The 14,573-nt window shown below is 47.0% G+C and overlaps 1 protein-coding gene across 1 annotated transcript in view; it reads left to right on the top strand.

Annotated features, from left to right (window-relative positions):
- Positions 1-3,333: 3,333 nt before the first annotated feature.
- The window catches only part of LOC143280237 (pancreatic triacylglycerol lipase-like), a 27,548-nt gene continuing 16,308 nt past the window's right edge, over positions 3,334-14,573 (top strand). The window contains exons 1-5 of the mRNA XM_076584870.1: positions 3,334-3,457; positions 6,986-7,257; positions 9,852-9,998; positions 10,793-10,901; positions 14,125-14,247. Of these exons, the coding sequence (XP_076440985.1) occupies positions 3,334-3,457; positions 6,986-7,257; positions 9,852-9,998; positions 10,793-10,901; positions 14,125-14,247 (775 nt within the window). The remainder of the gene's footprint in view (positions 3,458-6,985; positions 7,258-9,851; positions 9,999-10,792; positions 10,902-14,124; positions 14,248-14,573) is intronic.

Raw genomic sequence — 14,573 nt, 5'->3', positions numbered from 1 at the left:
CACTCTACATACGAGTGAACGTAGGAATTGCAGCTCACGAACGCAGAAGAAGAAGAAGAAGAAAGAGAAGAAGTTGTTATATTCTTCTTCTTATTATTATTATCATTATTATCCGTATATTAGCCGTAAATAACATCATCATTATCATCAGCACCGATACTAATATGGCGCCTATCTCGGGTCAGAGACCAATCTCAAAGCACTTAACAAAGACGGAGTCATTTTGCACAACAGACTGCCTACCTGGGTAGAGCCGACTGACACTGCCTCCAGGCCTTCATCTTTCGTGTTCCTGTGTCATTCACTTTGGTTTCAGTTACGCGCACACACACATCTTCTAGAATCTGTAACTCCGAGTTAAAAAAAAAACATACTGCAGTCTCTGTGACCTAGTTCATGGACTGACCGTCCCACCTGGTCATGTGAAAACTGGATATTGTCGGCATTGTCATCAACACAGCAAAAGAAATCTGGAAGGGGCACGTGAACTTCGTAGCCCAGTGGCGCTCAGGAGTTGCCATGGTGACACCCCCCAAACCCCCCCCCCCAGCCCCCCCAAAACCCCCCCCAAAAAAACCACCACCACCACCACCAAAAAAGTGTTAACACAATGCGCACACTTTGAACAAGAATTTCGTCTTTCTCAATTCTGCAAGTGAATAAAACGTTCGTGTCAGTGTAAGCGCTTAGAGCTTGGTCTCCGACCGAGGATAGACGCTATATAAGTATCCATAACAATCAATCAATCAATTAAACTGTCCAACGTGAGCATGTGTGTGTGTGTGTGTGTGAAGTCAAGTCAAAATTTTTATTTCAAGATGGTAATTGAATAAGCAACGACTGCTTTTTTACATCAAGCCATCTGAAAAAAAGAAAAAAAAGTAAAAAAGGAGAAGAAGTGGGGAGATACATAGAACAAAACCACAAAAGTATTAGAAATAAAGTTACGTGCATACACGAATCGTGCGAAAATGAAACACACATTATTATATACAACACATTTACAACACATCCCGTTTCGCATACACATACACCCTCTTACAACACCAAAGGGATATACAAAACATTTCACAAATCATGAATTTGGTAACCAATAGATATAGATTTGTATTATTGTTCATCTTTTGAACAGTTAATAAGGTAATTTTTCATATTTTTCTTAAACACATTTTTATTCGTTATATCTTTTAAAAAGAGTGGAAGGTTATTTCATAAATTTCCACTAGAGTATAGGAAGCTGGATTTATAAAGGTTGTTTCTAGGTCGAGGTATACATAACATATGGTTGTGTGTGTGTGTGTGTGTGTGTGTGTGTGTGTGTGTGTGTGTGTTTAATGTTCACGGGCACTAATTTCGGGCAAACTGTCAATTGCAATAGGTGAAACAGATCAAAAGTAGACAAATACCTTAAACATACGTACAAGAAAGCAACATTAAGCATAACCTGATTAATTAGGAACAATAAACGTATGTTTTTCATATAAAAGCAAGTAACATACTCGCTACAAAACACAGTAATTGATAACTATCATATAGTTATCACATATACAAATATGTTGATTAAAAGGCATGAACGTTAACGATGCACAGCATTAACGGCACATTGTCATATATTTTCAGCGAAATGTGTCATTTCAGAAACTAAAATGTGGTCTGGCACAACGAATGTGCATAATTCCAGTGCCCCTGGAACATGGTCAGCCAGTTTGATTATGCACTGGGTTACATACAGGCTGCAAGATAAAAAAAAAAAAGAAAAAAAGCGGAGTTCACATCACCCAACATTGTTTCACCGACTTCGATAAAGTACAAAAACAACAACAACAACAACAACAAAAAAAAAAAACAACAAAAATGTCAGAGAAAACCAAAGTCTAAAGTATCCCTTTCACAAGAGTTGTTAACAAATTTCAGTTATTTCCATCCTGTTATTTTCAGCTCGATTTAACCCCGAGACAATAGGACAAATTAAGTGCAGCTTTAATAGATTTCTAAATAAACCCTCAGGACAGGTGTACCCTCCTTAATAAGAGGTACAAGACTGGGAATTGTGACATATGGTGGCCTAGTACTGCATCCCTTCGTTCAGAAAGGGCAGAATCACAACGTGGAGAGCCAACTACTTGTTTTCTCCGTTTATAAGAGAGAGAGAGAGAGAGAGAGAGAGAGAGAGAGAGGTTTTAAATGTGAAGGCCATCCATCCATACACAAGTTTACACAAACAACCACACACACACACACACACACACTATTTTCTCCGTTTATAAGAGAGAGAGAGAGAGAGAGAGAGAGAGAGAGAGAGAGAGTTTTTAATGTGAAGGCCATCTTTTTTTTTTACATGACCACACACACACACACACTCACATAAACATTAATGTCTCCGTTTATAAAGGAGAGAGAGAACTCAGAACTGAAAACGTTTTCATTCAAGGATTAAGAATTTAGGCATAGCCTATTCTTCCAATCTGTCCTCGCTAATCTACATCTATTACAAATAGCACACACATAAATGAGAGGGAAAGGTTTTCATGTTGAAGGGTATACATAATGAAGAAAGCAACCCCCCGCGCCCCCCCCCCCCACACACACACACCCGCTCAAACAAGGTGTGTGTGTGTGTGTGTGTGTGTGATTGGTGGAAGGGACAGGTGGGCAGGTACACAGGCAGAATCGTGGCTCTCCTCTTCCCTATCCCACCACTGGTTTCCCTGCACTCCTCTATGTGACTGTCTACCTTGATCTTTCTCTGTGTATTTTTGTTTTCACTAACCCACCTCCCGACTCCTTCTCTCTTTTTCTAAAAAAAACAACAACCGTACATCAGTGTTTATATCTATCATCCTCGTCCTCGGAAAGTACGGTTGTGTTGACTTACCCCCCCCCCCCCTCCTTTTTCTGTCTCGTTAAAAAAACAACAAAAAAACAACAACCGTACATCAGTGTTTATATCTATCATCCTCGTCCTCGGAAAGTACGGTTGTGTTGACTTACCCTCCCCCTCCCTCCCTTTTCTGTCTCGTTAAAAAAACAAAAAAACAAAAAACAAAAAAAAAACGGTCACAGACACACCTATCTGAACAGAAGAGGACGGGCATTTCCAGAAGATAAGCTGCGGATTCCCTTTCGGAGCTTCGTGGTCCAGATTTCAAGTCACGATTTTTTCTGAAGGCTGCGACACAGATTAGCGCAGCTGGCCGTTATAGTTTTGTGGCGGGGTCCTGATTCCTGGTGACCATTTAGCAAGGGGGGGAAACAGATTGGGAAGCAGTCAGTCGGGGGTTACGACAAGTGGGAAGACCAGTGTCCAGACTGCGTCCAGTCCATCCAGCCATCATGAGGGTCGTCTGGCTCCTAGTGTCGTTGTCCGTTCTCCTGAGCAAGGGATGGGCCAAAAGTGTTCCTGCCGCTCCACAGACACGTAGTAGGTTGATGCTGGGCATGGGTGTGGTGTGGTGCTGTGAGGAACACTGCCTTATCTGACGTCTTTCAAAGCGTTTGTATGACAAATTACTAGACTAAATAAAATAAACGTTCAAATCTGGTGACCTGGCGTAGGCCTGTATTTATTTACGGAACAAAACATAGGTTATCTGGAAGAGCTTAGACCTTAACCATCCAAATCTTACTTATCAGTGAGTAAACCACACCTCTCTCTTCAACCATGTAGGTCTTTTTCGTGATAAACATTAACCTCGGTGTTCGGTGTTTCCTCAGAAACTGTTAAGTAAACACGACCGAACCTCGAAAGATAAGGAGTGATAAGACCGTTACCGACATACTTTTTTCCCTGTGAATGTCGTGATACAATTTTTACTTAAGTTTATTCAAAGTAAAAAAAAAAAAGTCCCAGAAACGTGGTGATAGTAGATCATCTGGAGAGAGAGAGAGAGAGAGAGAGAGAGAGAGAAAACGCATTGCGCTTTTAATAAATAACGGGCCTTTACTTTCTAAGATAATTAAAAAAAGTCTTCACTTTAGTTTTATTGATATATCCTGAAAAAAGATCATGTGCTAACCGTATTCATCACCACATTCATGGTGACTCGCCAAAAAGAACTACCACACTGTAATTGTCTCAGTGTCAAAATAAACCCCCTGTTGAAAACCAATTCCTTGAGCTCAACCTGCAGAGTTGAGACAATTCTCAACCTGTTTGGCTCTGTGTGTAAAAATGCATACCCTGTTACGAATAATATACTGTTCTCGACTGTCGTGATACGCTAGTGGTTAGTACGTCGGACTTTCAATCTTACGGTTCTGGCTTCGAAGCCGAACAGCGGTTCATGTTGGGGTCAGGGTGGAGGTAATTTCTTCTGAGCTCCCAAGTCACCATATGTCACGACTACTAGCACATTAATAACAATAATGACTATGATGATAACAACACAGCAACAACAATAACAATAACAAAAAAAAGATAAATCATATGACGTGCCGCTATTCTCCTACTCCGTGCAGTATTCACTGTGGTTTACATGAATATGTATCAATTAACTCACACAATCACATATACACACACCCGTACTCACCCACACACACACACAGATCCCACATACACCCCTCTCTACCCTTCCACCATACACACGAATTTTACTTCCACCAAAATCGTGTCTCCTGCAGTGTTATTTGACCCAGGGCTTGGAATTAGTGTTGCTTGTTCCAGGCGATTTCGGCCAGAACTTTGTATACATGTGTATAAGTTTGAAACGCATTTTGCAGATTACATTTCAGCAATTGTCGGGTTATGGAGATAGGAGCACACCCAGGAATGAATGGTGGCTGCCCATCTGGCGGGGTGAAACACAAGAGTACATTCGCAGATACTGATGAAATGGATCAGCAGCTCACAAGCACAGCTTTTTTTACTTGGTTTTAATCGCACACTGTAGAAATATGACGACATGTGGTTTACGGCTTCACGAACCAACTCTGACAAGGTGTTAAAGCAACAAACCTGCAAAACGAATACGAGATTGTTAGGTAAATGCTTACTGGAGATCCCGAATTTGAAAACTTCTGTGACGGGCGCAATAGCCGAGTGGTTAAAGCGTTGGACTTTCAATCTGGGGGTCACGGGTTGGAATCTCGGTAACGGCGCCTGGTGGGTAAAGGGCGGAGATCTTCCTGTTCTCCCAGGTCAACGTGAATTTATTATGTGCAGACCTGCTAGTGCCTGAACCCCCTTCGTGTGTGTACGCATACGCAAGCATAAGATCAAATACGCACGTTAAACATCCTGTAATCCATGTCAGCGTTCGGTGGGTTATGGAAACAAGAACATACCCAGCATGCACATCCCCGAAAAGGGAGTATGGCTGCCTACATGACGGGGTAAAAACGGACATATACGTAAAAGCCCACTCGTGTACATACGAATGAACGTGTGAGTTGCAGCTCACGAACAAAGAAGAAGAAGAGAAGAAAACATTTGTGACCAGCAAAAATCCATTTGATTAGACAAATGAAGAAGTAATACAAAAAGAAATCAATAAATAACTAAATAGATAAACAAACAGATAAATGAATATATAGACAATTTGATTCGTACATGAATAAAAGAAATATTTGACAAACTATGTCAAAATGGTGGACATACGGATCCAAAGGATATAAGGGCCCAGTGACATTCCTAGGCTTCAGGTAATTAACCCTCTCACGGAACCTTCTGCACACTGGAGGATGTTCCGGTTGTGTCTTCCGGTTTTATGTTCGGTTGTGTCTTCCGGTTTTGTTCTTTTTCATTGGTTGTAGTCGTTCGCCGCGGAGTCGTTAACGGCACTTAAGTGTGTTGCAGAACTTCGGCTCAGACTGAACTGGAAAATGCAGCGCTTAAATGCGCGACTGAGAGATGTGCATCAGATTATTAAGCCCCTTCCAGTTAACAAATCTTTCTTCTTCTTCCCCTACAATGTAGAGACGTTCGTATTACAGATAAATTATTCTGATGACGGCTTCGATCATTCAGTCAGCCATTTGACCAGATAACCGAACTCCATTAAAAACAAACAAACAAACAAATAAATAAATTAACAAAACCCCCACACACATCTGTTCGTATCTTGGTTCCGTTGCCCGCTTGTATCCGTAGTCTCTCGCCCGACCTCAATCATTTCTCTTCCATTAACGATTGCTTTTTTTCAGTTTCACCCAGTGGCTAGCAGTATGCATGCACGTAAGTGTACGCGCGCGCGTGCGCGTTTTTGTGTCTGAGTACGCGTGCATGCGTTTGTACAGGTATTTACTTTCTTGCGTTATAATGCAAGCTTAGTTGTTTGGTTGTGTACGTGCGCACAGATATGTGATCGTGCGCATATGTGTGAGCTGTGTACTCACGTGCGTGTATGTGTGTTGAATACACAAGCGCATACACATGATAGCGCGCAAGCCTTATTTCAGTTTGCATTTGTGTACATTGATGTGTGTGAATATGCACGCGTGCACACCGAATGCACATACGTATGTGTGTACGAGCACAAAAATAGCCGTGCATACATCCTATGTTCGTCCTCATGTAATGACGTACGATAGTGTACTCCCTTATACAATTACCCTTGCACGGCAAAAAAACAAAACAAAAACAAACAAAAAAACAACAAAAAACAAAACAACAACAACAACAAAAAAAAAAGAAGAAAAGCAAAACCCCCCCCCCCCCCCAAAAAAAAAAAAGAAAGAAAATCCGCCAACACACACAATGTGCTCCTTAGAAAATCAACCTTGCACTCTCCTTAAAAAAGAAAAACAACCAACCCAAAACAAAACAAAACTCAATCCACAAAACAAAACAGACGGACAGAGGATGCGCTCGCTTAGGAAATCACCCCCGCAACCACCAAAAATAAAACCTCTCCAAAACGAAACAAAGAGACAGACAGACAGACAGACAGACAGAAACAGACAGACAGACAGACACACACACACACACACTGATTTCATCAACACCACCCCTACCCACCCTCCCCTTTTCCACCCCCCCCCTCCACAGGCTCCTCCACCAGCCACTGCTACGGGGACCTGGGCTGCTTCTCCAACAGCGCTCCCTTCTACAGCCTGTACCGGCCGCTGTCCTTCTTCCCACAGTCCCCAGAGGTGATCCACCCGTCCTTCAACCTCTTCACGCGCCAGGCGCCCTCTACGGGGCACGCGCTGCACGCGGGGGACGTGGCCGGATTGCAGGCCTCCACGTTCCAGCCCGCCAGGCCCACCAAGTTCATCGTGCACGGATTCATCGATAATGGAGGAACTGACTGGATGGCGGTGAGGTTTTGAAACAAACAGAAAAAAAAAATTGATGGTGGGGAAGATGTGGGTTCATGTAGTAGGTGGAATGGTGGGGTGTTGATAGGGAGGGGAAGGAGGAAAGGTAAGAACGTAAGGTATAGAGGGAGATGAGACAACGGGGGGAGGGGGGGGGAGGGGTCACGGCTTCATCAATAACAGAATCACGGACTGGAGGGCACTGAGGTTTGAAACAAAGAAAAAATGTTGGTGGGGAGATGTGGTGGGTGGAATGGTGGAGTTGTGGTGGGGAAGATGTGGTGAAAAGTGGTGGGTGGAATGGTGGAGTTGTGGTGGGGAAGATGTGGATTCAAGTGTTTTGGTGGAATAGTGGGGTTGTGGTAGGGATGATGTGGATTCAAGTGGTGGGTGGAATGGTGGGGTTGTGGTAGGGATGATGTGGATTCAAGTGGTGGGTGGAATGGTGGGGTTGTGGTAGGGATGATGTGGATTCAAGTGGTGGGTGGAATGGTGGGGTTGTGGTGGGGAAGATGTGGTTTCAAGTGGTGGGTGGAATGGTGGGGTTGTGGTGGGGAAGATGTGGTTTCAAGTGGTGGGTGGAATGGTGGGGTTGTGGTGGGGAAGATGTGGATTCAAGTGGTGGGTGGAATGGTGGAGTTGTGGTAGGGATGATGTGGATTCAAGTGGTGGGTGGAATGGTGGAGTTGTGGTGGGAGGATCAGGAGGTAAGGTAAGGAACAGGGGGTGCTGAGACAACGGGAGGGGGGGGGGGGGGATGGGGAGGGAGGGGAGGGGAGGGGGCGAAGCTTCATCGATAATGGAAGCACGAGTAGGACAGCGTGAGGGGTTTTTTTTTGGGGTGTGTGTGTGTGGAGGGGGTCGGGGGCCGGGGGGAGGGGGGGCGATGGGGGGAGGTGGGTTTGGTGTGGGCTGGGGTGGGGTGAGGGCATAGAAGGGTGGAGTGGTGAGAAAGGATGGTGGAAAGGTGGGAACGTATAGCAGGGGAGACAGGTGGAGTAGGAGAGGCAGAGAAGGAGAGGGGAGGGCAGGGGAGGGGGCAGGCTTCATCATTAACGGTGCCACAACGTAGAAGGTGGTGAGGTTGATTTTTTTGTTGTTGTTTTGTTTTATTCTTTTCCCCCTGCTGATGGGAGAGAGTGAATTTGGGTAGGGTGGTGGTGGTGGTGGTGGGGTGGGGGTGGGGGACGTGGGGGCATGGAAGGTTGGACTGGGGAGGGGAGAAGGAAAGATGGGTACGTACGGTGGAGGGGAGATAGGTGGAGGAAGGAGAGGAAGATAAGGAGAGTGGGGCGTGGTTTCATCGATAATTGGGGAAGAGGAGGGGAAAAGGTTGGGACGGAGGGTGGAGGGGAGAGGGGTAGAGCAGGAGAGGGGAGAAAGGGAGGGGGCACAGGCTTCATCGATAATGGTGACATGGAGTGGATGGCGGTGAGAGTTTTTTTTTTGGGGGGGGGGTTTCTGGTGAGTGGGCGAGAGGGGTGGTTCTGGGGGAGGGGAAGACGAAAACGTAGGGTGTGCTGTGTGGGCGGGAGGGGGTCTGGGGGGGAGGGGGGGGAGGGAGGAGGCCCCGGAGAGGGGGGAAGAGGACACGGCTTCATCGAAAATGGGGGCACGGACTGGATGGCGCCGAAGGTGTTTTTTTTTTTTTTTTTTTAATTAAAAACAACAAACAACAACAAAAAAACTCAACAATTTTCTTTTCGTTAGGTGGGTGAGGTGAGTGAATTTGGGTGTGAGTAAAGTGGTGGGAAGGGGAGGAGGAAAGACAAAGATATATAGGGGAGGTTGGAGAAGGATCTAGGGGAGAGAGAGAGAAGGGGAGGATGAGAAGGTAGGGACACGGCTTTATCGATAACAGAGACACGGACCGGATGGCAGTGAGCTTGTGATGTCGTTGTTTGTGGGGATAGGGGTAGGGGGGGTGGGCAGCAGGGTTGGGAGGGGGGGGAGGAATGAGCTGGGGTGGTGTGGTGGCTAGGGGAGGAGGGAGGGGAGGGAAGGCGGCAGGCGGAGAAGGGGAATAGAATCGTCACACACACACACACACACACACACACACACACACACACAGCTCCAAAAACAGAAAGCAAGTGATTCAAATACAGGTATCAACACTCACACATGCAATTCCAAAGGAATCTTTTCCCAATCTGTGGGAAATGATAGATGACCTAATGCTTCTGCTCTAACAGAAACCAAGTGATTCAAATATGCGTAAAGTGCCTCAAACATGCATTCCAAAGGAATATTTTCCAATTTTGTGATGAAGAAGTTGAACTATTTTGCTAAAAAAAAAAGTAAATCCTTCAAATATAACTGCCCAACACAAGCGTTCCAAAAGAATCTTTTCCCATTCTGTGGTGAAAGAGATGGACAAACTTTTTTTGGCTCTGAAATAAAAGAAGAAGAAAGGATTCGAACATAACTCCCTCACACACACATTCCAAAGGAATCTTGTTCCAGAGATGAACAAAGTCATTTACTATATAAAACAACTGACGGTAGATTACCCAAATAATAAAGTAGATTATTGAAATATAGCGGCCCCGCACAAGCATTCCAAAGGAATCTTTCTCCGTTCTGTGGTACAGGAGATGAAGGACGAGTTCCTAAAGCATGACGACTACAACGTGGTCCTGGTGGACTGGGGATCTGGCTCGCTGGCCCTGTACGGCCAAGCCACGGCCAATACCCGTGTGGTTGGAGCCATGATAGCTCAGCTGATACAGTTCATGCAGGTGAATGCGGGTGCGAGAGAGAGAGAGAGAGAGAGAGAGAGAGAGAGAGAGAGAGATTGAATGAATGAATAAATAAATGAATGAATGTATAAGTTTATTCGATTAAAGGCCAAAGCCCGATTGAGAGAAAGAAAGAGAGAGAGAGAGAGAGAGAGAGGGGGGGGGGGAAGGGAGGGGTGAGGGGTGAGAGAGAGCGGTTGTAAAAACCAAACAAACCAACAACAAAAACAAACAGAGCGAGTGAGAGAGACAGGACAGAGAAAGAGGAGTGACAGAAAGGAGAGAGTTGGGTGCTAGGAGGAAACAGGGATGGAGAGAGAGTGTGAGGGAGAATGAGAGAGGGAGAAGGGAGAGAAAGTGATTTATCCCGTCAGACCATTACCCACCCCATGGAAGGATGTGTGAACAGTGAACACAATTTTCTGATCTTATGAACAAGAAGTTTGAACGTTTCTCTGCATGTAAAAGCGTATTAAAAAAACCCACACCAAATAAACTTAACACAAAGTAAAACCTGAGAGGAATTATTCTAACTCTAATACTGTCAAGACAGAAAGAAGAAGGGTTTTAACTGTTTGGGGAGTGATTGTTGCAGTTTGCTCTCCTGTGATTGCAATTTCGAATAACCATTCATTTCAATTAACAGGTGTCCTAGTGTGTTATCTCTACTCTAATTAAAAAAAAAAAAAATCCCCAACCGTCTTTTGTGACTGGCTGACTAAACAACCTGAATGCTCTCTCTCGATGCTTGATTAAGCTCTAATTTTCCGCTCATAATTGTGTATGTGACCCAGAACGTCACCAGTGCCAGACCGGAAGACATGCACATCATTGGGCACAGTCTGGGATCCCACGTCGCCGGGTACGCTGGAGAGAGGCTCACGCACCTCGGCAGGATCACAGGTGAGGTTAGGATCACAGGCAAGGATCACAGGTGAGGGAAGGAAGGATGACAGGTGATGCAAGGATGACAGGTGAGGGAAGGAAGGATGACAGGTGAGGGAAAGATGACAGGTGAGGGAAGGAGACAGGTGAGGGATGGATGACAGGTGAGGGAAGGAAGGATGACAGGTGAGGGAAAGATGACAGGTGAGGGAAGGAGACAGGTGAGGGATGGATGACAGGTGAGGGAAGGAAGGATGACAGGTGAGGGAAAGATGACAGGTGAGGGAAGGAGACAGCTGAGGGAAGGATGACAGGTGAGGGAAGGAAGGATGACAGGTGAGGGAAGGATGACAGGTGAGGGAAGGATGACAGGTGAGGGAAGGAAAGTTGACAGGTGAGGGAAGGATGACAGGTGAGGGAAGGAAGGATGGCAGGTGAGGGAAGGATGACAGGTGAGGGAAGGATGGCAGGTGAGGGAAGGAAGGATGACAGGTGAGGGAAGGATGACAGGTGAGGGAAGGAAGGATGACAGGTGAGGGAAGGATGGCAGGTGAGGGAAGGATGACAGGTGAGGGAAGGATGACAGGTGAGGGAAGGAAGGATGGCAGGTGAGGGAAGGATGGCAGGTGAGGGAAGGAAGGATGACAGGTGAGGGAAGGATGGCAGGTGAGGGAAGGATGACAGGTGAGGGAAGGAAGGATGACAGGTGAGGGAAGGATGGCAGGTGAGGGAAGGATGACAGGTGAGGGAAGGAAGGATGACAGGTGAGGGAAGGAAGGATGACAGGCGAGGGAAGGATGGCAGGTGAGGGAAGGATGACAGGTGAGGGAAGGATGACAGGTGAGGGAAGGAAGGATGGCAGGTGAGAGAAGGAAGGATGACAGGCGAGGGAAGGATGGCAGGTGAGGGAAGGATGACAGGTGAGGGAAGGGTGACAGGTGAGGGAAGGAAGGATGACAGGTGAGGGATGGATGACAGGTGAGGGAAGGATGACAGGTGAGGGAAGAAAGGATCACGGGTGAGGGAAGGAAGGATGACAGGTGAGGGAAGGATGACAGGTGAGGGATGGATGACAGGTGAGGGAAGGATGACAGGTGAGGGAAGAAAGGATCACGGGTGAGGGAAGGAGACAGGTGAGGGAAGGATGACAGGTGAGGGAAGGGTGACAGGTGAGGGAAGGAAGGATGACAGGTGAGGGAAGGATGACAGGTGAGGGATGGATGACAGGTGAGGGAAGGATGACAGGTGAGGGAAGAAAGGATCACGGGTGAGGGAAGGAAGGATGACAGGTGAGGGAAGGATGACAGGTGAGGGAAGGGTGACAGGTGAGGGAAGGAAGGATGACAGGTGAGGGAAGGAAGGATGACAGGTGAGGGAAGGAAGGATGACAGGTGAGGGAAGGGTGACAGGTGAGGGAAGGATGACAGGTGAGGGAAGGATGACAGGTGAGGGAAGGGTGACAGGTGAGGGAAGGATGACAGGTGAGGGAAGGAAGGATGACAGGTGAGGGAAGGAAGGATGACAGGTGAGGGAAGGGTGACAGGTGAAGGAAGGATGGCAGGTGAGGGAAGGATGACAGGTGAGGGAAGGATCAGGTGAGGGAAGGAAGGATGACAGGTGAGAGAAGGAAGGATGACAGGTGAGGGAAGGATGACAGGCGAGGGAAGGATGATAGGTGAGGAAAGGATCACAGGTGAGGGAAGAAAGATGATAGATGAGGGAAGGAAGGATGACAGGTGAGGAAAGGATCACAGGTGAGGGAAGAAAGATGATAGATGAGGGTAGGATCACAGGTGAGGGAAGAAAGATGATAGATGAGGGTAGGATCACAGGTGAGGGAAGAAAGATGATAGATGAGGGTAGGATCACAGGTGAGGGAAGGATCACAGGTGAGGGTAGGATTACAGGTGAGGGTAGGATCAAAGTTGAAGGCCGTTTCAGTGTCACAAATGTTGGGTCTGCCTGCTCAGCCGTTTTCATATCTGCTTCTTTCCTCTTTAATCACCTCTTTTCCTCTGCTGCAACTAACGCATTGTGCTAGTGTCCCTTCAACGACAGCCCCCATGAATCTGATTTTGACACAATCTCGTCACAGGCACACAATTGAATGAGGCGGACCCAGGCAGGCAGACAGTTTAAAACAGTTGACTTTATACTTGCGCTTGTGATGTATGAAAATGCGGATGATCCATCCAGATTTGGGACCGCGCGACATGGATATTGCCTTGAGTCTCTAGGAATGAACCTGTCCAGAGTTAGTGCCGTGAGTCTCCAGGAATGAACCTGTCTAGGGTTAGTGCCTTGGGTCTCTAGGAATGAACCTGGCCAGGGTTAGTGCCTTGAGTCTCTAGGAATGAACCTGTCCAGGGTTAGTGCCGTGAGTCTCCAGGAATGAACCTGTCCAGGGTTAGTGCCTTGAGTCTCTAGGAATGAACCTGTCCAGGGTTACTGCCTTGGGTCTCTAGGAATGAACCTGGCCAGGGTTAGTGCCTTGAGTCTCTAGGAATGAACCTGTCTAGGGTTAGTGCCTCGAGTCTCCAGGAATGAAACCTGTCCAGGGTCAGTGCCGTGAGTCTCCAGGAATGAACCTGTCTAGGGTTAGAGCCTTGAGTCTCTAGGAATGAACCTGTCTAGGGTTAGTGCCTCGAGTCTCCAGGAATGAAACCTGTCCAGGGTCAGTGCCTTGAGTCTCCAGGAATGAACCTGTCTAGGGTTAGAGCCTTGAGTCTCTAGGAATGAACCTGTCTAGGGTTAGTGCCTCGAGTCTCCAGGAATGAAACCTGTCCAGGGTCAGTGCCTTGAGTCTCCAGGAATGAACCTGTCTAGGGTTAGAGCCTTGAGTCTCTAGGAATGAACCTGTCTAGGGTTAGTGCCTCGAGTCTCCAGGAATGAAACCTGTCCAGGGTCAGTGCCTTGAGTCTCCAGGAATGAACCTGTCCAGGGTTATTGCCTGGAGTCTCCAGAAATGAACCTATCCAGGGTCATTGCCTCGAGTCTCCAGGAATGAACCTGTCCAGGGTCAGTGCCTTGAGTCTCCAGGAATGAACCTGTCCAGGGTTAGTGCTTCGAGTCTCCAGGAATGAACCTGTCCAGGGATATTGCCTCGAGTCTCCAGGAATAAACCTGTCCAGGGTTAGTGCTTGGAGTCTCCAGGAATGAACCTGTCCAGGAATATTGCCTCGAGTCTCCAGGAATAAAGCCGGACCGACTGACTGCTGATCGTTTCTTTTCCTCTGTCCAGGGCTGGACCCTGCCGAGCCCTACTTTCAGAACACGGACATCGTGGTCAGACTGGACCCCAGTGATGCTCTCTTCGTGGACGTCATCCACACTGACGGTGCTCCCTTCTACAGCACCAACATGGGTACGGTGTATGGCTTGTCTCGGTGATGTTTGGAGTAGATGGTTCCAGTCTCTCTCTGTGTCGTCCTCTTTCTCCGCCTCAGTTGTTCCTCTGTCTGTCTGTCTCTCGGCCACAGCTGTTTCTCTGTCTCTCCGCCTCAGCTGTTTCTCTCTCTGTCTCTCCGCCTCAGTTGTTCCTCTCTCTGTCTCTCCGCCTCAGTTGTTCCTCTCTCTGTCTCTCTCTCTTTCGGCCTTCAGCTGTTTTTCTTTCTCTCTCTGTCTCTGTGCCTCAGTTGTTCCTCTGTCTGTCTGTCTCTCGGCCTCAGCTGTTTCTCTCTCTGTCTCTCC

The sequence above is a fragment of the Babylonia areolata genome, chromosome 3, assembly GCF_041734735.1.
Source record: "Babylonia areolata isolate BAREFJ2019XMU chromosome 3, ASM4173473v1, whole genome shotgun sequence".
In the NCBI taxonomy this organism is placed as follows: domain Eukaryota; kingdom Metazoa; phylum Mollusca; class Gastropoda; order Neogastropoda; family Buccinidae; genus Babylonia; species Babylonia areolata.
Note: the sequence above shows the minus strand (reverse complement) of the source record. Positions and strands in the feature narration are given on the sequence as shown.